We start from the raw sequence: 27,205 nt of genomic DNA, 5'->3' as shown, positions 1-27,205 counted from the left end.
CTTTTACAAGGTGCCACACAAAAGGTTGCTGCATTAGATAAGGGTGCAAGGCGTTAAGGGCAAAGTAGTAGTATGGACAGAGGATTGGTTAATTAATAGAAAGCAAAGAGTGGGGATTAATGGTTTTTTCTCTGGTTGGCAATCAGTGCCTAGTGGTGTCCCTCAGGGATCAGTTTTAGGCCCACAATTGTTCACAATTTAGATAGATGATTTGGAGTTGGGGACGACACGAAGATGAGTGGTAAAGTAAAACGTGCAGAGGATACTGGAAGTCTGCAGAGGGATTCCGATAGTTACGTAAATGGGCTAGGGTCTGGCAGATGGAATAGAATATTGACAAATGTGAGGCTATCCATTTTGGTAGGAATGCAAGGAAAAGGGATTTTTATCTAAATGATAAAATATTAAAGCATGCTGCTGTGCAGTGGGACCTGGATGTCCTAGTGCATGAGTCACAAAAAGTTGGTTTAAAGGTGCAACAGATGATTAAGGAGGCGAACGCAGTTTTGTCCTTCATTGCTAGAGGGATGGAGTTTATGACTAGAGAGGTGATGCTGCAAATGTATAAGGTGTTAGTGAGGCCACACTTGGAATATTGTGTTGAGGTTTGATCTCCTTACCTGAGAAAGGATGTACTGGAGCTGAGGATGTGCAGAGGAGATTTACTCCGTTAATCCCAGAGTTGAGGGGGTTGCATTACGAGGAGTGGTTGACTAGTCTAGCACTGTACTCGTTGGAATTTAGAATAATGCGGAGCGGATCTTATAGAAACATGTATAATTATGAAGAGAATAGATAGGATAGATGTGGGGAGGTTGTTTCCACTGGTGGGTGAAAGCAGAACTAGGGGGCAAAGCTCAAATTAAGGGGAAGTAGATTTAGGACTGAGCTCAGGAGGAATTTTCTTCACCCAAAGGATTGTGACTCAGTTGAGGTTCCTTCATTCAATGTTTTCAAGATAAAGATAGATAGGTTTTTGAAGAATAATGGAAGAAAGTGTTATGGTATTCAAGTGGGAACGTGTTGCCGAGGCCACAGAAGATCAGCCGTCATCTCATTGGAAGGTGGAGCTGGCTCGAAGGGCCAGATAGCCTACTCCTGCTGCTAGTTCTTATGATCTTATGTTCTTATGATGGAGAGTACCCGAGATCATCATAGAGTCGATTGTCATCACCCTCCATCCCATGGAACAGACTGGATGTTACTGCCAACTGCCAAGGGGCTGCAATCTGTAGTGCGGCAGGCATGTATCATGGAGGGGTTGCAAGGAGCAGGAGCGAGGGTGTGAGGCTAGGATTCTGAGTCATTTCCCCTGGCCTTTTCCCCTCTCCCTTTGTCAGTGATCCCTGGAGAAAAATCAGATCGTCCAGGGCTTTTTGGCGCACACATCGTGCGGCATCCAATGCCTGCTTGCGCCCCATGTCTTGCCCATCCACGTGCTCCTCCTCGTCAGTCAAGGATTGGTGTTCACCCTCTTCCTGCAGCACGTCACCCTTCTGCTGCGTCGCCATGATGCGGGCGACAATTTCAGTGTCATACTGGAGTACCCCTCCACAGCGGTCCATTTATGGACGCATCGTCCAGAGGCCAAAGAACGGCTGGATCACGCTCTTGTCTCTGCATAGATAGTGTTATAGCTGGTCCGGGCATCAGTAAGTGTCCTCCAGATAGGTGTCATCAGCCACGACCGTAGTGGATAACCCATCACCAAGGAGCCAGATATCAGCGCAGATGTCCATGATGCGTATCTGATGTTCACTTAGTAGCTGCGCATTCATTGAGTGGAAACCATTTTGGTTAATGTAGATCGTTCTGTCACCTGCAGGTGCTCATTGAGGGACAAGCATCCCATCGATAATTCCCAGGACGAGGGGCATCTGAGCGATTGCAAGCGAACCCGCTGACCGGGTATCCTTGATATGTTGGTGCACATTGAAATGGACGTATTGTGCTGACCGGGCATACAGGGCCTCCGCAATGGTGCAGACGCACCTTTCAGTAAGCCCTGTCAGATCTTAGCAAGGCCTCCATTTGATGCCTCAAAGGACCGCGTAGAGTAAAAGCTCAGGGCGACCATTACCTTGACTGTCACTGGGAGCCATTGTCCTCAGCCACGTGCACCATGATCTGGCAGATACATAGCACTGTCTCCCTGCTCAGCAGGAGTCTCGATGGCATGCCCGCTCCGGTAACTCCTCGAATGACAGTCGCTGCCGGTAAATGTGGTACCTCCTTTGCGCTTTACCCTTCTCGGCCTGTTGGGTAGGTGACTGTCCATGCTGGTTGGCTGTCTCATGTTCCTCTGGGGTAGGCTCCGCTGCTTCAGGGTCCGCTCTGTAGCTTCCACGTCCCCCAACAGTGCCAGATCATTCAGTCGCAGGGCATCTCCCAGGGCTGGGGTGGCTAGCAGAAAAGCCACCATTGCCAGTAGAATTACAAGCTACATGGTCTGCCGACATGTTAGCATGATGCGTACCCCCGTGCCCAACCAGGTCCGCTGGGCTACCTGGTTGGCCCGGTTGGCACTGCGGGCTCTACCCATATGTCTCCATCCCCATCTCTGCATCCGTGCACCGACGATGGCCTACGTCATTATGTCCTTTTGCCCTGGCACCGGTCCCTGCTCCCAGAGGTATCGTCGGCTGGCGCTTCCCTTGACAACGGAAGGTTCCACGGCATGCACCTGGCGCACCTTAGGGACTATTATTGGCGGAGTCCCGGATGTCCCACCGGCGGGTTGAAGTCTGTTGGGTGGTGGTGGGGGGGGGGGGGGGGGGGGGGGGAGACTATGGCGAAGGCTATGCTGTGGGGGTAGCGACACCCGTGCGGCTGCTTTTGCTCTGCTGAACCATGGATCATTGAGGTTTGTCAGTGGGGTGGGCACCAAGATGGCGGCTTTGCAGGGCACGGCTAGTGGCCCGGGACTGGTCACTGCCCAGTCCCAAGGGTTTTCGCCCTGGCCAGTCAGCCCGCCCTCAATCAGTCCCGCTACCGCTGCCCTGGCAGGGCCAACCCCCCCTCCTCCCACTCCAGCCAGCCCAGCCAGTATCAAGACCGGGAGCCAAGAGTCGCGCCTTTCCGTGCCCTACCAGCTCTCTCTTTCTCTCATCAGCCCCGACGTTTCACGATTTTTCAAAGCACAAGTTAAACACGCCTTGGGTACTTCGACCGATCGGACGTTGAGAATTGCGGCCGCGGACCATACCGGGTCGGGCCTGCTAATGATATGCAATGGCGTTTACTGCAGTGCAACCTGTAACGCACCTGCAGTTAACTTTGCATTGACGCCACAGTTGAGGTGACGGAGAATTGCGATTTGGCGTCAAATCGATACCCGCCACGATTTTGGTGTGCAGCCAATTCTTCGCCCAATCACTTTTCCCGATTTCGGCTTCGGACGCTGCAGACTCCCGCCAAAGTCCTTCTTATTGTTTTATTCAATGTAGATGGAGTCATGATTTTTAGAACACATTGCCAATTAATGTTCTTCCCTTTAGCTGAACTATCTTGTCTTCTGGCAACATTGGGCCAGCATTCTTTGTGTTAGCGATCACCCTGAGAAAATTTTCAAAAAGTATTCCGCAATTGCCCTGTGTCTGTAGTAGAAAATATATTCTTTGAACCTAATCAGCCAGAACAAGACAGTTGCCAATACTTTTCAATTTACATTCCTATATCAGGTGATTAAATTTCCTATTAAATTTAATGTCATTATATTTACGTACTCTCTTTGGTAGTAAAATGTTATTCTTCAATTCGCTTTTCAATGTATTGCATTTGTTCCCCACCTCGGGTGATTTAATCACGTTACAGACATGAAATGATCAATTTACTTAATTCGACATGTCATCGATCTCCAACATCGTCCAGCAATCCATTGTTGTGCTCTAATTGCTATTACCCTTTGTAGGAATGCCCTGGACTTTAACTGTAATGTGTCATTCTTAAATAAATCATTGACAAATTGTATCAATTGAACTCAGGTTTTCACCGCTCTCATCCTCCTTAAGTTATCCAAGTTCCAAGCTAAATTGCGTCACGACGATATATATTGTCTCTTTGCCATCTTTGACTTGAAAATTTAAGATGCAAAGACCTAGCTAATGAAAGCGCTTGGTCATTGATACATCATCTAATATCCTTAGTTGGCCCAAGTATCACCAATTGTTCATTAAATTAATTTATGGAATGTGGGTATCACTGGCTAGGTCAGCATTTATTGACCATCCCTAAGTGAGCTTGGGAAGATGGTGGAAAGCCACCTCCTTGAATCGCAGGTCTCAGCAGTGTAGGTACACAGATGTTGGATAGGGAGTTCCATATGTTTTACACAGTGAGAATGAAGGAACAATGCTATAGTCCCAGGTCAGGGTGGTGAGGGACTTTGCATTGAGTTTTAAAGTTGCTTACTTACATCCGGCTTTAGTCAGATAATCTATCTATCTATTCATGATTCTGTTTATGGTTAATGATTCCCCCCCCCCCCCGCCCCCCCCCCCCCCCAAGAAGTTGTTCAGGGGGATTCAGCGATGGTCATTGCTTTGAATATAAGAGGGAAATGGTTGGATTCGCATTTGTTGGAGATAGTCATTGCATGGTTCTTTTATGGGGCAAATTGTCCTTGGCACATTTCAGCATTGTCCTTTTTATTCTCAAGTGCTTGCGACATTTTAGCATGACGCCTTCAGAATTTGAGGAGGAGTAAATGGTGCTAAATATTGTGCACTCATCAGCGCACCTCTCTACTTATCACCATATGCCAGAAGAATGATCAATGATGAATCAGTTGAAGATGGTTGAATTAGAGAACAACCCCGTCAGCGTCATCATAAGCATTATACTTTTAAATTCTAACAATATCAGAGACTAGTCAGTGTATTAGTAATGCTGCAATAGGGACAACTGGTTCAAATCCCACCACGGCAGCTGGTATAATTTAAACTCAGAGCAGTCTATAAATCTAATTGTAGAAGTCAATATTTTCCTGCTTCTTTGACTGTGGTAAAGACTCAACAATAGATTGTTATAGTAAAATAACAAGGCTTTTTTAACGAAAATACCTCATGCAGTTTTGGCTGAAACTTGAGGTCGGAGAGCAGTTACTACCACTGCTGATTCCTACTCAAGTCTGCGCTTTTACAGAAAATCAGTTCAGTATTTATACATTATCATTATCAAGATTCTGTGACTACAACTTAGTCAGGAATTCGATCGGAAGTAGAAACGGAAGCAATGTCATAAACCTGCTGACCTGTTGATGTTCTCGGACTCTTTGTCTCATCCCTCATAACATTATCTTGTCCTTTGATAGAAGATTGAAAGGTCGGAGGAGACTCATCCATTGCTTATCTTGTCTTATTCATACCGCCCTGGGTTATGACGAGTTAGCCTTATCAGAAATTAGGAGGTCAGGCATTTTGGAATAGCTTGACCTTCTCTGATCTTATTCATGCTTTAGGTTATGTCGAGTCAGCCGTATTAGTTTTACAAAGGGGTCTGGTACATTGAAATGGCTAGGTCAGCTTTTCTTACATGGGACCGAATAGTTGACCAGTTTTCCCATCATGCGATTACTTAATTCGTACACCATCACATAATGAGTGTGTATCATGAAACAATACTGATTATCTCTCATGTGGTTAATTAATTTTCTTCAAGGAATGGAATCTGGTCGCCTCACCAGGTCTGACCTTCATATGACACCAGGCAGATATCAATGATGGAAACTTTTAACTACATTGGAATTGACCTTAAACGCCAATTTAAACGTCAGTTTGTGACTGGATATAACCTAAAAGAAACCTCATGGACCTCAGAGCTCTGGGGACGCCAACAAAAAACCCTGACCAGTTACTCTGCAAAGTTCTCCTTGCTAACATTTTACGACTATCCCACAGACTAATCAATATGCAGCCTGATGTACTGACAACGAATTAAACAATCAGAAGTGAGGTGATGGGAGGATTCTCACTAATGAACCTGGGCCGTTTGATTTCTCGTAGCGTCAGGTCAAACACAGGCACGGAATTAAATGCCTGTTGATTGTCACTTATCTATTTTTGATAAGTAATTAGTGCTCCTCTAGATAAAGCCATGAGATTGGGAATGGCATCAGAATTCAATGTCCATCATAAAAGCTCACTCGGTAGCAGCACAGCCGACGTCTCCCTTAGTCCAATAGGACAATTTTTCTGACACTGTGGCAGTTTGTGAGGAAATCAGGAGGGCACAGAAATCTACATGATCGAGTTCTCGGCAATCGACCTGCCGCAGGTCCATCTATCCATGAAAGCTGTTGGAGTGACAAGACTACAGTCCTTATGGCAACAAAGTCTTATTTTATATCATTAATGGTATATGGATGTGAATATCTGGGCCAACATATATTGCCCATCGTTAATTAGCGCTAAATTAAGCACTTTGTCTCGCTATTTCAGAGAGCGTTAAAGAGTCAGAGGCTGCCAGTTATCTGGATTCACATGTAGTCCAGACCACGTAAGATCAGCAGGTGTCCTTTTAGTAAAGGATATTGCTGATGGATGTTTTCACGATATGAGAATTTTAATTCCATATTTTATTTTTATCAGATTCAAATTGAACCATCTGCCCAGGTGGCATTCAAGCCCAGATCCCTAGAGATTTACACTGCGCCTTTCATGACTCTTCTAGAGAAAGTACCATTGCACGAATGCCTCCCAGGTAACGTTGTCCCCTTGGTGATAAGTCGAAACCTCATGCTATATGGCCTAGTTATGGTGTTAAACAGGATTAGATTGAGTTCACAGTTGACCACAAATGTGTGAAGAATGTAAGAAAAAACGGATTGAACATTTACAATCTAGAGAAGTGCACCACCTGCATGTAATCTCCCTTGGAAGTGCGACTCCTCTTCGATAGACCTGTAACCAACGTCTAGGTAGATATATATAATGGTTGGGATTCACTGTTTCCATCCACAGCGCGCCCAGGTTCGCCAATTTCCTGCCGGGGTAGGTGGCTTCAATGGGAAATCCCTTTTACCAGAGGCGGGTGTCGTGAATCACGCCCCCAGGTAACGGCGCCCCGGCAGGAAACAACGGGTTGGGTGACCGGCGAGCCCACAGAAAATATATTTTGAGAATTCTGGCTGCTGTGTCTGATTAGTTCTGGTTACTTAAGAATGCTCCTGCGTTGGCTAGCCTTTGCTGGTTCCAATGTTTTATGTTTCGTTATCTGAAGAAATAATGAGGTGGAACAGATTTCGTTCTGCTGTGAGCAAAATTATTGTGGTTGTCACGGGAAAAAGGTTATTTCGCCGATATTTAGGCTCCATTGACTGTGTTAATGAACTTCCACGCTGTGTACGAGAGAGCCTTGCAACATTGATAAATACACCAACAAAATGAAAGAACGAATTAAGTTGCCTGAAATAAATCTCACCGAAGTCCGATACATGTTCTTTGCATTGGCAACGATTCTATTTTGCTTCACTACTCAAGTTAAACCAGTACAACATAGTACTGGCGATGCTCATTTTGTATAAGGAAGACATTCAATCTGTGGGCAAACATTTTATCCATGTCACATTAAAGGATCCACAAACATCCATCACCTACCTCATTCTCTGTGTGGGTAAATGCTGTTTCATCGTAAAGCATCTGACTAACTTCCTTCACGCAATTTACAATTGTATGTTCCAATCTTTTCCGCTCGACATCAATAATTCTGTTTAGCTGAATATCAGTGTAGCTCTCGAACTTCAATAGCATATTGAGATATGAAATTTCTGTCAAGGTATAAATGAAGGCTTTTTAAAATTTCGGTCCCGCCAACAAATAATTGTTACTCTTAACCAATTGCATTGACAATAAAAAATGTATACTTTCAAACTGAAAAGACGACTCACCTTTGCAAAGGATATATTCAGTTTGAGCTCTTCACCTTCTTGGATGATAAGACTAGACAATCGAATATATCAGTAATTTAAATGTGTTAGAATATTAAAGTAAAACAGAGAGGAGCCCATTGAATGAAACTCCGAGCAATTCAGTTTGAAATTTGTGACTGCTGATCATAGCTGACTAACTGACTCGATGGAGAACAGTTAAACGCTATAGACGTAGCGTGGACGGAACTGAGGGTACGGAAAGAGAACTTTTACCACGAGGAATGTGAAATATGTAAGCGTTCGCAACTGCGTACGTAGGGCACACTAACTACAGATAATTGGAACGAGGGGAGGATCTTTAGTCAAACTGAATATCGCTGGTAGTCTATAGATTAGAGCAATCAGTGCCTCACATTCATTCAGGAAAGCAAACACGATGCATCACCAATAATTAAGTATTAACATGGATGTGTGTGCTCAGTAAGTGCACCTATATATGGTTTGAGATTTTAATCCGATATCGCGGCTGCTTCGTGCTCTCATCTGCCGCTGAAAACAATCATGAATTGTTGTTTCAATTCCAACCTATCTCTCATATTGACATGGACCAACACCAAAATCTCCCTCCCCTTCCCTAATTTCGCTCTTCATCACAAGTCTCCCAACATTGCCTCGAATACACTTCATCAGACAGTGCTTTCTTAAATGGCTCTAATCTAATTTCGAAGGTTCTACTTCACTACGTATCTGTTCCGATTATTCTGTCTTCCAGAAAGTTGCTGCTGACATGGTTTTGTTTCTCCTCAGCCGCGGAGACCGCAGCGCGCTCCCATTCCGCTCGTCCGCCACAGCCGGTCCTGCAGCAACATCCAAACGCGCACCCAAACACATTTCATTCAAGCATATATTATGCATATATCATTCAGCGGTTCTGATTTCACCTTCAATGCTGTTTCTCAGAAATTAATATAAATGCACAACATTTGCTTCCTGTTTAAACCACCCGTTCCCAACTAATTAAACCAAGTGCAACTTGAACAATAATCAAACGCCAATACTCAATAGGTGAGTTCATTTTGGAGTCGTCGCTCTCTGAATGGTTTCCTGCGAACTTCAGGCGTCTGCTGTTTGGCACTAGTTTCAACCTTCAGCGAATCGGACTTTGCACGAACATTGCTGGCGGTTGTTTTGACAGTTGTCGACATTTTAACTGGAAGTTGCCTTTCTGCTTGGTGAAATTGATCAGTTGTTTTTTTCAACTGGTTCTGTTGGTGTCTGGGTTTGAGGAAGGTTCAGGATAGGACCTTGTACAGTTCAATTCCCAGTAACTGTAGCATCTAGCACTGATGTATCAGTTCTCACGACGAACAGTTGGTCAACCTGTGTACACCAGATGCCATCAACATGGGAAAGTAGGTACTTAACCAATTCCAGTCTGTGCGATGATCGTGGCAGTAACCGATTGCCATCCTGTACAGGAGTTCCTAGCCAGAAAGTCTTGTCATCATTGGACGACACGGAGCAGGATTGCCCGTCCCGCCGCGTCCGTTTCCTTTAGCGGCGCGTGCCGGCCAGCAGCGAGATCCTCCGTCCCGGCAGTCGGCTAATGGGGTTTTCCAATGTCGCCACCCCCACACCATCGGGAATTCCGCGGGCGTCAGTGCGAAACAGCGCATCTCGCCGAAGGAGAATCCAGCTCACCGTTAGATCTGACCTGGTTCTTTCCTTTAAACTATGCCTTTAATCTTTGGAGGACTCAAAAAGTCGAATGCCGAATGTAATTATCACTTCATCAAGAGTGGTGCTCGATGGATTTTTTTTTGATTTGGGTAGCGGTGTTTCAATACATTAGTAGGAATTAATTTCGACATTTGGTGAATTCCCTTTGTTCTCTGGTTGCATTTTACTCGGTGTCTCCGTAAAACATTCTGTTCGTCCATTTGGAGGAGGCTGATATGGTAGGGATAAGACCAGAAGACCAGAAGACATAGGAGCGGAAGTAAGGCCATTCGGCCCATCGAGTCCACTCCACCATTCAAACATGGCTGATTTCAACTCCATTTACCCGCTCTCTCTCCATAGCCCTTAATTCCTCGAGAAATCAAGAATTTATCAACTTCTGTCTTAAAGACACTCAACGTCCCGGCCTCCACCGCCCTCTATGGCAATGAATTCCACAGACCCACCACTCTCTGGCTGAAGAAATTCCTCCTCATCTCTGTTCTAAAGTGACTCCCTTTTATTCTAAGGCTGTGCCCCCAGGTCCTAGTCTCCACTGCTAATGGAAACAACTTCCCTACATCCACCCTATCTAAGCCATTTATTATCTTGTAAGTTTCTATTAGATCTCCCCTCAACCTCCTAAACTCCAATGAATATAATCCCAGGATCCTCAGACATTCATCGTATGTTAGGCCTACCATTCCTGGGATCATCCGTGTGAATGTCCGCTGGACCCACTCCAGTGCCAGTATGTCGTTCCTGAGGTGTGGGGCCCAAAGTTGCTCACAGTATTCTAAATGCGGCCTAACTAATGCTTTATAAAGCTTCAGAAGTACATCCCTGCCTTTATATTCCAAGCCTCTTGAGATGAATGACAACATTGCATTTGCTTTCTTAATTACGGACTCAACCTGCAGGTTTACCTTTAGAGAATCCTGGACTAGGACTCCCAAGTCCCTTTGCACTTCAGCATTATGAATTTTGTCACCGTTTAGAAAATAGTCCATGCCTCTATTCCTTTTTCCAAAGTGCAATACCTCGCACTTGCCCACGTTGAATTTCATCAGCCATTTCTTGGACCACTCTCCTAAACTGTCTAAATCTTTCGGCAGCCTCCCCACCTCCTCCATACTACCTGCCCCTCCACCTATCTTTGTATCATCGGCAAACTTAGCCAGAATGCCCCCAGTCCCGTCATCTAGATCGTTAATATATAAAGAGAACAGCTGTGGCCCCAACACTGAACCCTGAGGGCCACCACTCGTCACCGGTTGCCATTCCGAAAAAGAACCTTTTATCCCAACTCTCTGCCTTCTGCCTGACAGCCAATCGTCAATCCATATTAGTACATGGCCTCGAATACCATGGGCCCTTATTTTACTCTAATATGTTGTACACCGTTCTCTTTTCGCAACTTTCAAGTTATTGGGAGATCTGCTGAGGTCAGGTATCTCTGACTAATTGTTAAAGATATGCACATTACTAAACCTTCTCCGAACCCCTCGATCGTCTTTTCAGAAGTCAGTGACTTCATTATGGTGCGTCCTGGTCACTTTGAATCCGTATTTAATGTCACTAGTGTTTGGCGTCCCGCCGAACATCCCAAAAATGTTCACATTGTCAGACTATGAGGGAAAACTGCTAAATGTCAGGACTAGTAGCACTACCCAGTAACTTTCTTTCACGTTAAAAAATGATTCAATTAAAGCACTGAAGCAATCACATTAGCAACACGATATTAGCTTTCCAATTAACAGGCAATACCGTTTCCAAGTAAAAGAGGGACAAAAAAGCCTGTCCCTTTCATCCTATACATTCCAATTAATCACATTGATACAGTTCAAATGTCATGTAGAAATAAAGTTAGCAATCACGGTTACGTGTGTATCTGTGCAGATCTTTGGAGCAAGACCTTTCAGGAAAACATGCATATTCTTCCATCTTGTTAGGCTAAATCGTGCTGGAAATTGTCTACCCGTTTGAAGTATAAGATACTCCAGCTCAAAAAACTTGTTGATATATATATTTTTAGTACTAAACAAAGAAGCACATGCGAATACAACGAAGGCTTGATTTTTGATACTTATTAATGCGAGCGGAAATGAATCCAAAACAATCGGTCAACACTGGGGTTTCCCCCAAACGTCAAACAGTGTAGTACGCTAGCGGGGAGTAACTGCAAGACATGTCGTGCGCCTCTCAGCTAAACATAACAAAATATCCATTCTTTATACAATTCGAACAGTTACACAGACCACCTAGTCTGGATACAATCCAGGCACAACAATTGGTCTTTACTGGGCAGCATGAGGCTTCGTTGTCAGTTCACAAAAATGGATGCCCTTCAAGATGTTTTACAGACTCTGTTATCCATTGTCCTTGGGTCATCTTGCCCTCTTGCCACCTCATAAACTAAGACTTTCGCAACTTCTTTGCAGGTAGGTACTGCAGGCAACATTCCTTAATGGCAGCTGATTGGCACTACTGATAAGGAATCTCCTGCTGAATAAGCCGTTTCTGTGTTCTCCCCCTTTGCGCTCAGGAATGTTGGAACCCTTAGATCTTAGATTTTATTACCTGGCAGAAAGTAATCAAATTGTTCCATATAGGTGCTCTATCGCTCTGCATTTTCCACCAACTGTGCCACGCCGCCCAAATCTTCCCCCTTTTCTTTCTCATGGAGGGTCGTTCGTAAGCAGAGTACGCAACGTGTTTTCAGCAGAACAAGTTGCATTATCTTTTGAACACAAGGCACAACACGAACTTCAACCTGTTGCTTACATACCCCCGGAATTCTGATCTATCCTTCAAACGCCGTTTTATCACATTGCAGGGTGATTCTTACTCACGTCCACAAAGCCTGTTCTGTTCGAGCACGTGGAGAGTTTTTCTTCAAAGTCCTTTTTCTCGACTTTTCCAACGATGTTTTTTTAAAATAGAATTTACAGTGCAGAAGGATGCCATTCTGCCCATCGAGCCTGCACCGGCTCTTTGAAAGAGCACCCTACCCAAGCCCACACCTCCACCCTATCCCCATAACCCAGTAAACCAACCCAATACTAAGGGCAATTGCGGACACAAAAGACAATTTAGCATTACCAATCCACCTAACCTGCACATCTTTGGACTGTGGGAGGAAAGCGGAGCACCCGGAGGAAACCCACGCACACACGGGGAGAACGTGCAGACTCCGCACAGTGAACCAAGCCGGGAATCGAACCTGGGACCCTGGAGCTGTGAAGCAATTGTGCTAACCACCATGCTACCATGCTGCCCTGTTTCCGCCTCCCCGCTGGCTGGAAGGTGCTTTCTGCATCCTCGCCGCCAGTTTCTGTGTTGCTTCCGCAGGTTTGATGCTCGGAGGCACAGAGGCGGACAAACTAAAGAAGCATAAGGAACTAAGTGTGTTCAGTACAGGGGGCAGGCTGCTTCTTTACCCTGCTCAATTCACATGCTTTCGATCCATGGTGTCACTTTCTGCGACGTCATGGCACCATTTCTTAACCATTATAATGTGCCCAGTGCAGTTTTAGTACTTCTTTGCAGAAACCAGCATAACTGCATTGCCCAGACGATTAACTACTCCAGATCAAGAAGAGGGTCAATTACAGACAACAACTTATTATTATGTGGTGTGCCCGCTCCTGTGTATAGTCCTGAAGCGGGGTAAATAAGACCTTCTGTAACTCAGCCTTGATTCAGCATAACTTCACATCTTCCGCTGATTTCGATTTCCTTGATTCCTTTTGATTTATATTATTTTTAAAAATTATTTAAATTATGTCTTCTTCTGCGGCAGTCCTTCAGGTTCCAAGATGACTTGCTTCCAGTCGGCGGAGATGGGTGGGTTCCTTGTTGGCCGAATGTCCAATCTTGGATCAACAGACTGTGGCATATATTTAGCAAGTGGTGTTTGATGAGGTCGGATGGACACGCTAGATTGTGTCTTCTCGGTTTGCTATTAATGCTTGACCTCTTCGAGCTCCACCCTGCGATACTTGAGGTGACTGGTGCCTTCGCAGTTGTTTCTGCTACAGTTTGTGCGTCCTGAGGCAAATGATTCCCACGTGTCGATTGGGATGTTGCATTTATTTAGGGCGGTTTCCACAGTGTCCTTGTAGCGTTTCCTCCTCGCTCCTGGTGGCCGCTTGTCATTGCGAACCTCGGAGTAGAGCACTTGTTTCGAGAGTCTCGTGGTGGTCATGCGGGCTATCTGACCCACCCATTGCAGCGGGTCGAACGAGACCAGTGCCTCGATACTGGGTAGATTAGCCTAGTAGAGGATGCTCACATTAGTGCACCTATCCTGCCAGTGGATGTGTACCCTTTTTAGGTGTCAACTTTGGTGGTTTCTTTCCACGATTCGAGGTGTCTGCTGTAGCTCGTCAATGTTTCTGAAGCATTTAATATGACTGGGACCGCGGCTGTTCAATAGTCCATGAGCTTGGTGCTGGATTTGAGGCCTCGGTCTTCGAACACTGTTCCATAGGCGTCCGCAAATTGCACTGATGCATTTGGGTCGATGCTGGATTTCATTTTTAATGTTTGCTCGCACCAAGAGGAGGCTGCCCACGTATGGGAATTGATCCAAATTAAGCAACGGCTCACCATATGGGTCCACAATGCAGCGTCACTGGTTAGGTGAAAATCTATTGCCCATCCCTTGTTGCCCTTCAGGACGTGTTGGTTAGCTGCATTCTTGAACTGCTACTGTCCCTGAGGTGCAGGTAGACACACAGGGAGTTATTTAGGGAGATCCAAGGATGTTGACACTGCGACAGTGAAGGTACGGTGATATATTTCCAAAACGTGGTGGTGAATGATTTAGAGAGGAACCCTAGGTGATGTGGCTCCCAGGTATCAGCTGCTCTTGGCCTTCAGATGCTAGTTGTTGTGTGTTTGGAACGTGCTGCCATAGGAAACTTGATGAATTACTTAAATGCATGTTGTAAATGGTACAGATGGCTGTCAATTTTCGTCAGTGGTGGAGGGATTGAATGTTTGTGGAAGTGGTAGCAATTAAATGGGCTGCTGAGCATTGTTAAGTAATCTGCAAACACCCCTACTTCTGACCTTAAAATGGAAGAGAGGTCACTGATGAAGCAGCTGAAGATGATTGGGCCTAGGACACTATCGCGAGGAACACCTGCAGTGACGTCTTGTTTTAACAGTATAATTATCACTTTCGTCACATTATTACTTAGCTGTCCCTTCTGACGACCAAATATAAGCGATATAATGGCATGGACCACGTTAGCTTTTCGGGGTGTCATTATTTTCAACCATTTGGTATGTTGTCCTATTGTCGACGGCCACCAGTTTCAAGGTTGAGATCTGTACTGATTTCTCCCCAAATATTTAATTTAAGAAATGTCTTTGAAATTTCATGTTTCAGCCGTAGTGATTTATTATGCAATCAGCCTTTGTGATGCCGACAATCTTTAATATTTGGTTCTCTATTGCTGCTTTGCTGTTCAGTTAAGAGACCCGATATTCATGAGAAGGACACTATAATTTTACATGCAGCTTCTCTTGCCTCGGAAAGTTAAAGTGCAGGATTCTACGCTCCCCCACCGCATGGTGCTCGGCGGCAGGTCGGTCTCTGGTTTCGGGATTCACTATTGTTGCGGTTGTCAAAGGGATTTCCCATTGATGCCACTCTACGCCGACGGGAAACACGCCGGTAAGGGTGGGCTGCCGGCGGGAACAGTGAATCGCCACAAATTCCCAGTTGTGGTCATGAAGAACATTATCCAGTTTCAAAACCTATCTGAATTTTGTACTCAACGGGCTGATTTCCCCCCCCCCCCCCCCACCCCCACCCCTGCCAATGTTTCACGGCATCGCGGCATTTCCTGGCGGTGGGATTCTCTACTCCAGCCTCTTCCCAATGGGCGTTTCCATTGAAACCACCCCACGCAGCTGCGAAATCCGCGGCGATGGAGTGCCGGCTGAACCGAGAACCCCAACGGCAGGTGAATTCCGGCCATAGGTATCATTGTGGCCTCCAAACTGCGCAGACCTGTGCATGATACTTCTGCATTCGCAGCTTCTAATAATGCTTTTTTTTAACGAACATTGTCAGTCTGGGAGAGACTGTTCCTAATCACCAATCTGAAAGACAACCAATTACCTTGTTTCATGCCATTTAGTCATTGATTTCATATCCAATTATCACAGGTTGCCCCGCTGCTTAAGTTTTAATTTTGTGTATCATAACTTTATTTATACCTTTTAAAAAGAGTAGATACAATTGACATGAAGAGAAATAAATTATAACCTTGAATCTTCACATTACGTGAACACAACGTGAGTTTCACATGTATGTGCTCATTCTCCTTAAGTAACTGTACACGTTTAACTGGTTATTATTTTTCTGCCTGAATTAACTTCAGCAATCTGTACCGGCACCTAACGTTAAATAAACACAAATTGCTAGTTATCCAGTTGGGCTTCATATCGCTCATTGTTGATAATAGTAATCACCCAGCCTATCATTTTACACTTCCTATGCATTTGCAGTGGAATATTTGTGAGTTCGTTACTATGTTTATTACTAGTCTTCGTTTCCTCGTCCCTCCGCTCTCAAACCGTTTGTAGTTTGCCGTGTTTCGCCTTAAATATTTCACCTGGAATTATACTTCCGTTTTCTCCCCGCAGTTGTGCGTAATCTCTTTTCGGTTTATACTTCCGTTTCGTCAAATAAAAGGTTACAAAGTTACTGAAGACTGCCACAATTATTAGAGCGGATATAACTCCTGCCAGCAGTGCTGGAGAGTTTTCGTCCATTTCTGTGGTATATTCAATCACTGTAAGGCAAGCAGAAACAGGTTTTGAGCTGCCACAGTTAACGTATGTATTGAAAGTTAAAACATTCTGGACCTTGCTAAATTCTTTCAAACTGCACATACTACATTTTATTTCAATTGAATTTATACAAAACTTAACAATCTGCATTTCCAGATACTCTGTCGTGTATGTTGCTTTCATTATATTTGACATCCTGGTACCTTGAGGCAGCAGTGCCAACCACTGCGCCAGCGTGCCACCCACCATTGTAAATGTGAATGGTGTCACATTTGTTTGTGTTACGTTATTCAAATATGAGTGCGTTAATAATATTTTCACAAGCATAAATGCTGCTTCTGTTGATTCCCAAATTTCTTTCTCTGTCAGTCTGGCCTCAATAAAAGTTGAGATGGATTCGCACGTAAAAAGAAGTTATTTATTTAGCTTGCAAGCTTGATTCATTTCATAGAAACATAAGAGACATCCAGTTTCCTATATCCCAGAAAGCGAATGAACAAAGAAACAAAGGGATCTCTGCAAATCAATTCAAATGGTATCAAGTTTCACATACTCGACGCCCATAGGTCAGCCTATATCCCTCCTGACCTGTTTGATCTATTCTGATTGGCTCACTTCCAATCCCTTTCTCTGGCCCCTATCAATGCAGCATCACTCTCATAGACACACCTCTTCCTGCTTTTTCCATGCGGTCTCAAATCCCTTTGTCCCTAACTGCCAGAATCAAAGTGGCTTATTTCTACATTACATTAACTAGTATCTCTAAAGTAACTATTTTATATCACATTCGTCATTCCCTCCTTTTATCATTCCATGATAACCGAACTATCCAATCCATAGCTACGGTTCCTCATCTAAAAGATCCGTCGCTGCATTTCCAATTCCTGTCTTAGCCCCCCTTCATCTGCCTCACCCTCATGGATTTTAACAGTTAAATTTTTTTTTTCGGTGATTGGGGCGGTGATCTGATCCAGTGCACCCCGCATTCTACCCATCACACATTTAAGGATGGCCAGGCCCACAAAGATGCAGCCGATAGCTACCACTAGATACATGGCCATATTTATCAACCAGTCCTTCCATCCTCCAAATCCCCAGTTACCCCAAGAGCCAGGATCCTGCATCCCATCCAAGTGATCCCGTATGCGATCCATAAATTTAGTGATGTTAGCGGTCAAGTCCTGAACTCCCATGATAAACTTGCCCTGTACTATGGCGCATACCCCACCCTCACGGGCCAGAAGATAGTCAAGAGCATACCGGTTCTGCATTGCAAACAACCGTAGCTGAGACAACTCCTTGGTTATTGCCCCGAGGGCTCCCAAGTTTTCATTTCTCAAGATGGTAAGGCCGCAAATAAAATAATTCCGATCACTGACAGCCAAGGAACCCCCCACACCTCCCAGTTTATCCAACTTTGAAATGCCATTCGGGCCGCCCAGCAATGCGGAAAGCCCTAGTCCCAACAGTGATATGAGAGACATTCGCCCAGCCACAGAGGAGCTGGAGGCCGGCGTTCAATGGAACGCAAGTGGTGTTGTAACAAACGCATTGGCCAGACGCCTGGGTGATATGGCACCTCCTGTCCGTACAGGTGGGAAACAGACATGTTATATTTGTGTCCACCTCTACCAGCAAACAGCCATATCCTTCACTGCTGAAGCAATTCTCGTACGACCGGGAATCCCTATTGGGAGTGAAGTGGCTAGGTATGTACGCCCTCCACCGTCGCAGCCTATCGTACTGTGAATGGGAATTATCCCGAGGAAGGGGAAGGCAAATAGCCGGTGGTGCTGAACCCGGATCGTAAGGAAGAGTGACCTGATCGGGCAGTGGTTCGGAATGCTGACAATGAACCACCGTTTGGGGAGTGCCCCAAAGCGGTGAAACAGAAAATAACCCAGACACCGCTGCGGGGTTTGGGTAGCAGACAACCCGTCCCTGGCCATACAAGCGGTGGTAAATCTGGTAGAAGAGATTCATACTACCCGGGTTTTCCTCAGTTTGGCCTTTAATTAACTTAAGTGTATCTCCCGGTAACCTACGTTCTAGCTGTACTTCCCTTCTCATACGCCCCGTCCTCTCTCTAGTCCCTTTCTCTTTCTCATAGCCTCTTCCTACACTCTTCTGACAGCCTGATTTTACCTTTATTGTACCACTCTTAACACATCCAAAATCAAATTTACATGTATTCCAAAAACAAGGCAATGTCCATATAATGTTCCCTTCCCATCGCCGGGACCGGTGCAACTGCTTCATGACTCCTGCATTCTCCTTACCTTTGATGACCTTCCATGAGTTGATACCATGTCCTTGTATATGGGGGCAGCGAAGAACATCACCTTTGCATAGGTGATGTATCCTTGTAGATTGGTTGAGGCTACACAGATACATAATATTCCCCTTTTCCATGTCCATCGCCGCCAATAACACGCCAAACGAAGTGAGGCCAACTATCAGACAGACGATGCGTAGCCGCCACTCCATCATGCTCCACACCTGTAAAATAGCACTGGAGAAGGGAGGCAGGTTAGTATCCGACCTTTTACAGTAGTGGAGATGGACTCAATTTACAGTGATGTAGGTGGACCCAAGCACTTCGCCCCTCCACTTTAACTGCTGTGGGGGTGGTAAGGAGAACTTGGAAGGGCCCGTCCCATCGCGGCTCCGACCCCTTCCTAGTCCAATTTTTGACCATGACATAACTACCGGGCTGGACTGAAAGTGAGCTAGGTACTGGGGGCAATGGCTGGTGAGCCGCGCGGACCTGGCCATGGAGTTCCTTGAGCACTTGCGTGAGGGCTAGAACATAGGCGGTCATTTCTTCATTCATCTGATGAAACTGAACCAGTCTGGGAACCTGCAGGCTCCAGGGAGTTCTAAGAGGCCTGCCATAAAGAATCTCGGCGGGAGAGAGCCGGGCCGGTCCCGCAGGTCTAACCCGCAGCTGGAAGAGGGCAACGGGGAGCAACTTAAGCCATGTCAGTCCCGTGTCTGCTCTTAATTTAGCCAATTTAGTTTTGAGGGTCTGATTGTGTCTCTCAACCAACCCGGCTGCCTGCGGTCTGTAAGCACAGTGTAACTGCTGGCGTATGCCCAACTGGGAGCAAAACTCCTTGTTAATTTGTCCAATAAAATGAGGCCCATTATAAGAACTTAACTGAGCTGGTATACCGTACCGGGGAATGATTTCCCTCATCAAGACTTTAACCACAGTAGCAGCTTTATTATCGATAGTCGGATATGCCTCGACCCATCTGCTGAACACATCCACAATGACCAAAACATATTTGTAACATTGACACCTTTCCAACTCAATGTAATCCATTTGGAGCGTCTCAAAGGGACCACTGGGCAACGGGGTTTGCCCCTTCCCACAAGGGATACCTTTTCCGGTGTTATATTGCTGACAAATCAAACACCGATTACTGATACTTTGGGCCAACCCCTGCATTTTAGGGTGCCACCAAGTGTCCAGCAACAAATCACTAGACCCTCGAGCCCCACAATGAGTTGCAAAGTGTACACATTCAATGACCCATAAAGCCAGCAAATCAGACATACAAGTCTGATGTGCAGGCGTGGTCCATAAAGAGGAAACAGAATCATATGTACAACCTAACCGTTTCCACATTTGTTTATCACTCTCAGGAGCGTCCTCCTGTAACCTTATGACGTCTTGGATGGTTGGCATTGACTTGTCAGAAGCAGACATATTTATAGTAGATCGTTTAGTCTGACTTAACATCTTAGGCACCATCACTTGCTGAATTTGCGCGTCTGTTCGCGCTGCACGATCTGCTCGTTCATTACCAACGTCAACTGGGGTTGTACCATTCGTGTGGGCAGCGCATTTAATAACGGAAATCTGCGCTGGCATACGGAGGGCCTGCAGTAGGTCATTAACTAAACCCCGGTGGGATATTTGACCACACATAATCATGTCAGGTTGTTCTGACGAAATGTCACTCAAATCGCCCCTTATTGTGGTAGTTTCCTGAATCAAGGCTAAACATTCTTGACCAGGCGCGTCCTCATGGACAGGGGGACCGCTAAGAAAACAGGCTGGATTGATAGTGGTACAGTATTTAAATGTCAGACGTGGATTGTTCAAAAGGTATATCTCATACCTATTCTGACGAGCTGCGGTAAGATGCTGACCATTCACCCCATATCCCTGGCATGGTACTGGTTATGGACCTGACGTGTAATATGAGGGCTTACCGAAGCTGACTGTGGCCATAAATGTGGTGATATAGTAACAAAATCGGCTGTACCTTCTTTTTCCGTGACTGTGGCTGTAACCTTGACTGGCCATTCGGTCTCAAGTAATGGCCGGTATTTGTCCTCCAACTCCCTATTTCGTCCAGTTCTGTCATCGGCCAGAGTAACGTGATGCAGTGACTGTTCAACATCTAACGTCCACCACTGGGGGGTGATAGAAATATAGCACTGTTGTCTCATCCTCCTCTTCGCTGATCCACCCACCCAAAGTCACTATATTGGGGCTCCTGCTGGTAAACTACCATTTCTGCCACTTGTTGGGGTCGCAGATCATCCGTTTTCATTACATACTCAGTCTTAACCTTTGTAACTGAGCCTCCTTCTTGGCCTACACCCTCCTTCCAGTAAAATCTGACTGCCCTTGCCATCTGGGAAGGGTCGTTCTCTGTCCAATTCATGTTATTACATTTCACAGCAATAACCACAGAAGGTGGTAGGCAATGCATTAACATAGCACAGTATTGAGGGGAATTCTGACCATTTTGATACAGCAAATCGCCTGACTGCCCCCGGTAGATTTCATTAAAACGCTCCAGAAATTGCTCTGGCTCTTCAGTCTTCCTAGGTTTTAGGTCTAAGATAACATAAAGATTTATGGGCCTTTGAAATGTGCTATTCAACGCATTCAAGATCTGTGTCCTTCTTTTCTATATTTGCTCTTTTTTTTTTTTTAAACTTAAAAATGTTTGAAAATTCAAATTGAATTACTGCAACTTGCAAGCTTAGCTCTGATCTCAACTCAGAACTAAATTTACAATTTGCTTAACACAAACTTGTATAGCATTTACAACTTAATTATTTCTTTATCTTAACAATTTTTCTTTTAACAAGTTTTTTTTTCTTTTACATACACATAAGTATTAGCAAAATCAACTATCATCTCCAGATTGACACTTTTTAAAATGGTGTCCATGATCTTCTTTAAGTTTCTATTAATCTCCAGATAAAATGAGATAAACCTTATTTCAAGTAAGTAAAACTTAAGATTCTGGCAATTTCAATCAATTGCTTTCGAAAATAATAACTTTTATCAAAGAGGTGGAGAAACTCACTGGTTTCCTTTAATTAATTCAAAACGTAACTTTGCTGGTGTTCACTGACTCAAAGGAAAGGTATCCGATTACACTACAGGCTGCTACAGTTATCTCAAAGCCTGAGTGAGAAGCACTGTCTGTTTTCAGCTTCGCCTGCTGCTGTTAACCCTTTGAGAGACTTCTGCTTCAACCAATATGCAGCATTCCTCACAATCTCAACTAGACCTCGGAACTGCGTTTTTCGCCAATACAGTCCAAGGAGACAATTTTAGCTTAATCAACTATATATTTAAAACACTCACACATAGAGTTGAACCATCTTCAGATTTAAAAACAGTTATACTGGACTGAACCTTCATCTACTGAAGTCCCATCAGCCCCTGAACCCATATAATAGACTGAACCTTCATTACTGAAGTCACATCAGCCTCTGAACCCTTATACTTGGAATTGAATCATCATTTGAGATGTCCCATCAACCCAAAACCCTAACCCAAGCCGAAACAACAATATGAAATCCCATCAATTAAATTGCTAATCCCCAGACTGACCTGTGATTTCGTCGAGGCGGTCTTTCTGTGCCAACCGCGAGTGACCAGACTAATCAGACGATAAGAAGAGGGGAACAATCAATGCACGGTCGTTTTCCAGTTCTACATTGAGGGCACTTTGTTCCCCATCCTCCTGTTCATAATCAGTCTAATTCTGATTTCGCAGTTGGATCAGGACCGCCCTGAGAAATCCCGGTTTTCGGCACCAAATGTTGATTCCCAAATTTATTTCTCTGTCAGTCTGGCCTCAATAAAAGTTGAGATGGATTCGCACGTAAAAAGAAGTTATTTATTTAGCTTGCAAGCTTGATTCATTTCATAGAAACATAAGAGACATCCAGTTTCCTATATCCCAGAAAGCGAATGAACAAAGAAACAAAGGGATCTCTGCAAATCAATTCAAATGGTATCAAGTTTCACATACTCGACGCCCATATGTCAGCCTATATCCCTCCTGACCTGTTTGATCTATTCTGATTGGCTCACTTCCAATCCCTTTCTCTGGCCCCTATCAATGCAGCATCACTCTCATAGACACATCTCTTCCTGCTTTTTCCATGCGGTCTCAAATCCCTTTGTCCCTAACTGCCAGAATCAAAGTGGCTTATTTCTACATTACATTAACTAGTATCTCTAAAGTAACTATTTTATATCATATTCGTCACTTCCACGGTTTTCTTCAGTTAACTTGGATACAAGGGGCGGGGTTCTCCACTCCCACGCCAAAGTGGCCAAGCCGTCGTGAACGCCGTCGAGGTTCACAACGGCGTGGAATGGCCCCGGTCCCGACCGATTCAGGCCCTGACAAATGGCCAGGATCGGGGCCGCGTCATCTACACGCGCCAGGCCTTGTAGTCTGCCAACCCACGCATGCGTGGGTGTCGTCCTCTCTAAATCTGCCCCGCAAGAAGATTGGGGATGGATCTTGCGGGGCCGCGGAAGGAAGGAGGTCCTCCTCCAGAGAGGACGGCCCGACGATCGGTGGGCATCGATCGCGGGCCACCCCACATTCCAGGCGAAACCCGGTGCAGGATCCCCCCTCGGCCCCCCCCACAGGCAGCTCCCCCCCCCCACCTAGCGTTCACGCACTGCCCACGACTGCAGCGACAGGTGTGGATGGCGCCGGGGGGGGGGGGGGGGAACCCACCGTTTTGGCCTGGCCGCTCGGCCCGTCCGGGCCTCAGAATAGCGGGGGTGCCGGAGAATCGCCATTTTGGGTGTCTCCGGCGATTCTCTGGCCTGCGGCCCACGAAACTCGACCGGGCCGTTCCCGCCGCTTGGGAGAATCACGGGAGGGCGTCGGACCGGCGTGCCCGGAAATTTTGGCGGCCCAGGCGATTCTCCCAACCGTCGTGGGAGTGGAGAATCGCACCCAAGGTTCCATGAGTGCGCGAGGAAGCGTAACGAGGATTTCGAACAAGCTTTGGCAGTGGATTTCAACCCATCCTGCGTCAGGCATCCTGCGTCTCCTGGAAGTTTATCAGTATTTTGTATCTTTAAGTTTACAGTAAATGTGCTAGTCTGGTATTTTATCTTTAATCATAATTTACCCTGGGTGTTCCTGATAGGCTCATAACCGACCCATCGTCAGTGTTCATCATTCGCATGCTGTGTAAAGAATTGGTGAAAATTAAGATTAAAAATGAATCAGGGACATAAAGCAAAAGGGGGACATTGGTAACGGTGCCTTCTGAAGGGGTTTTGACCACTGAAATAACGTACTAGTGAGACACTGATGTTTACGTATTGCTAATAGCGGAAAATGATTGGATAACTTCAAAGTTGAAATATAAGCAAACTGGCACATACGCAAGGTCGGACTCGATGGGTTGGGTGATACTAAAGGAAAATAATGATATCTACACAGCACAATAACTGCATAAAGTGGCAATGTAGCAGCAGCTATCATCACTGCCACACCGAGCTGTGCAAACACAATCCTGAAAAAAGCTATTGCTGTATAGGCAACGAAACTCCATAAGTTCGAACCAAGAAGATGCCGCATTTTCAGACACTATAAAAGGTTTTCCCAGATGAGGAGAAATAAACTGCCCGTGGTAATTAACTCCTGGATTTAGATCATAGATTTATATAATTTTGGATGTTGTTTAGGAACAGCGGTCGTCTCGGGGATCAGGAAACCAAGGTAGTCGGGAACAAAGAGGTGAATCATGTAAGACTGTGTAGCCAGCAATGGTGTCACGTGCACAGTTGTAGTTCATAGACTCCTTGTTTGTGTTTTTCTTTTCAGTTAATAGATATTCTTTATCAATTGATCAAAAAAACGACTGGACGATTCTTCCCTAGTTTTCATTTCCTTCCTCAGAATATGCCAAACTGAAAATGTACCGATGTTCCAAACACCCTTCTGAGTATTTGGACACCCTTCCATTAAGCATCAGCGGGGTTCTTAACAGCTGCCAGATGATTCCGGGGGCGCTATTCTCCACTTCCACGCCGAAGTGGCTGTACCGTCGTGAACGCCGTCGAGCTTCATGACGGCGCGGAACGGCCCCGGTCCCGACCGATTCAGGCCCAGACAATGGGCCAGGATCGGGGCCGTGTCATCTACACGTGCCAGGCCTTGTCGCCCGCGTAAAAGCGGCGCCGTATAGATGACGCGGCCGACGTCGCATAACGGGCGTCATCCGCGCATGCGCGGTTGCCGTCCTCGCTAAGTCCGCACCGCAACAAGATGGGGGACGGATCTTGCGGAGCCATGGAAGGAAGGAGGTCCTCCTTCAGAGAGGACAGCCCGACGATCGGTGGGCACCAATCGCGGGCCACCCCACATTCCAGGTGAAGCCCCCCTCGCCCTCCCCCCCCCCCCCCCACCCCGCCCCCCCCCCCCCCCCCCCCCCCCCACAGGTCGCCCCCCCCTCCCCCCCCCCCAGCGTTCACGTACCGTTCACGACGGCAGCGACCATGTGTGGACGGCGCCGGGCGGAACCCGCCTTTTTGGCCTGTCTGCTCGGCCCATCCGAGCCTCGGAATAGCGGGGGTGCCGGAGAATCGCCATTTTGGGTGTCTCCGGCGATTCTCCAGCCTGCGGCCCGCGAAACTCGACCGGGCCGTTCTCGCTGCTTGGGAGAATCGCGGGAGGGCGTCGGACCGGCGTCCCCGGAAATTCTGGCGGCCCAGGCGATTCTCCCAACCGGCGTGGGAGTGGAGAATCGCGCCCCGGATTCCTCCCTATGTTATCTGCAATTCTCCTTCCATGCTCACCATCTGCCAGGTTTATTTTCCTGTTCGTTTATCCACCAAAACCTGTTTTATTTGGCCTAGTTCTCGCTTGAAGAGACACACTCTTATGAATTGTTTAGTCATATTTTCTTTCTGGCTGTTCTGTATGAACGTAAGAGCAAAGAGCAGGAGTAGAGCATTCGACCTTCCGGCATTCTCGTGATTTTACAAGTTCATGGCTGATCTGGGGGCGGAATTCGCCGGCGTGCTCGGCGCTGCGCCGGTCGTGGTACGGGCTGGTGCGCGGCATTCTCCGTGGTGGATAGGCCGAGCGGCCGTCAACAAAAAGCCGAGTCCCACTACGCCGTTCTAACATACTCTGAGCCGGCAGGACCACGGCGTTGAAGGGTTGGCCTGTGGGGGTAGGGGGGGGGTCCAACGGGGGCGGGGGGCGTGTCCAACCCCCAGGGGGGGCCTCCGTAGTGGCCTGAAACACGTTCGGGGCCCAGCGATCGGCGGGCTGGCCTCTCTGCCCCCCCTCCTTTCCACCGCGCCGGCTCATGTAGCCCTGTGCCATTTGGCATTGCGGCCGCCACATGGAAGAATGCCACTATGCATGCGCTCGTTGGCTCCGGTCCAACTGCGCATGAGTGGACATCGCGGCGCTGAGTTCAGGCTGTATCGTTTTTATCACAAACTTGTCAAGTAACTACCCAGTCTGCATATTTTCGAATTGACATTCGAAACAATGCATGACAACTGAAAAAAATATGTTTCGCCATATAACTTGCTCTCGATGCGCATTGTTCATTTAGCTTGCCACGTTCTTTGATACTCTAAAGGAACGCAGTTAGATTATTTTTAAAATTAAAACTTGAGCTTTTTCATTGGTTATTTCTCTTGCCAATACAAAACTTTGCAGCTTTGTGTTCAATATTCCACAATTACTTTGCAAAAGTGCTGTTGTATTGAACACTGATTTGCATTTATAATCGCCTTACAATAAATTCCACGTTAAAGACTAACTAGGGTTATGCTGTTTGTAGCCATGGCTATCAGACTCTGGGGTTCAATGCTGCAAACCAACCCCTCTAAATAAAACTACAGAGTATATGTACACATCTTCCTGAAATGATCAATCGTTACTCTGATGCACGTACATTTGGATTATTTATTTTAGCTGTTCACTGCATCTGCTGAAATTAATTAGCGTTTTAAATACATAATCTATGTCCTTCTACGTGATTTTTACCCAACCTTGTCGATGCAAAGCAATACTTACACCGATGCTCGGCGATTACCATACTCTAGTGCATTAGCGCACAGTAATTGTACTCCTTAAATCCATTTCTTACCTTGTGCTAAAGCGTTCAATGCAGGTTCAAGATATTCTGTGTAAATTAGTGTTGTGAATTGTTTCTAAACGAACACGTACTAACTAAAGGTCAGTCACAGCACTGAGCCATAAAGATGACCTTCAATCTGCTCTGAAAAACCACTCCTTGTACACAGGCAACTGCTATTGATATCGACCTGAGTGACTCTTCCAACTAAACGTTTCTGATTTTTTTTCATCCTTGTAAAAGTATTATATCATTCGGATGAAATATGCAATGTTGACATACTCACTTTAATCTCCAATTCAATCGATTTATTAACCAGCCCGTGGAGTTGGAACCGATTCCGAACTTCACAGATACTGCATTAGACATCGTAAAAGTTGTTTATTAACTTCACATTATAAGATGCTGATAGCA

At 45.9% G+C, this 27,205-nt stretch overlaps 1 protein-coding gene across 5 annotated transcripts in view; it reads right to left on the bottom strand.

The window, feature by feature from the left end:
• Nucleotides 1-26,987, bottom strand: part of LOC140410175 (NACHT, LRR and PYD domains-containing protein 12-like) — a 127,547-nt gene extending 100,560 nt beyond the window's left edge. The window contains exons 1-4 of one of the 5 annotated variants that reach the window (XM_072498157.1): nucleotides 26,804-26,987; nucleotides 18,676-18,908; nucleotides 16,219-16,398; nucleotides 7,596-7,765 (exon numbers count right to left, since the gene is read on the bottom strand). In XM_072498157.1, the coding sequence (XP_072354258.1) occupies nucleotides 7,596-7,765; nucleotides 16,219-16,398; nucleotides 18,676-18,886 (561 nt within the window). In that variant the 5' untranslated portion in view covers nucleotides 18,887-18,908; nucleotides 26,804-26,987. Of the gene's footprint in view, nucleotides 1-7,595; nucleotides 7,766-16,218; nucleotides 16,399-18,675; nucleotides 18,909-20,673; nucleotides 20,826-26,803 lie in introns of those variants that run through there. The other 4 variants (XM_072498156.1, XM_072498155.1, XM_072498158.1 and 1 more) reach the window with 4 other exon arrangements.
• Between the last annotated feature and the right edge of the window lie 218 nt (nucleotides 26,988-27,205).

The sequence above is a fragment of the Scyliorhinus torazame genome, chromosome 4 (genome assembly GCF_047496885.1).
Source record: "Scyliorhinus torazame isolate Kashiwa2021f chromosome 4, sScyTor2.1, whole genome shotgun sequence".
Taxonomy (NCBI): domain Eukaryota; kingdom Metazoa; phylum Chordata; class Chondrichthyes; order Carcharhiniformes; family Scyliorhinidae; genus Scyliorhinus; species Scyliorhinus torazame.
The sequence above is the reverse complement of the archived record's forward strand: the minus strand, read 5'-3'. Positions and strand labels throughout refer to the sequence as shown.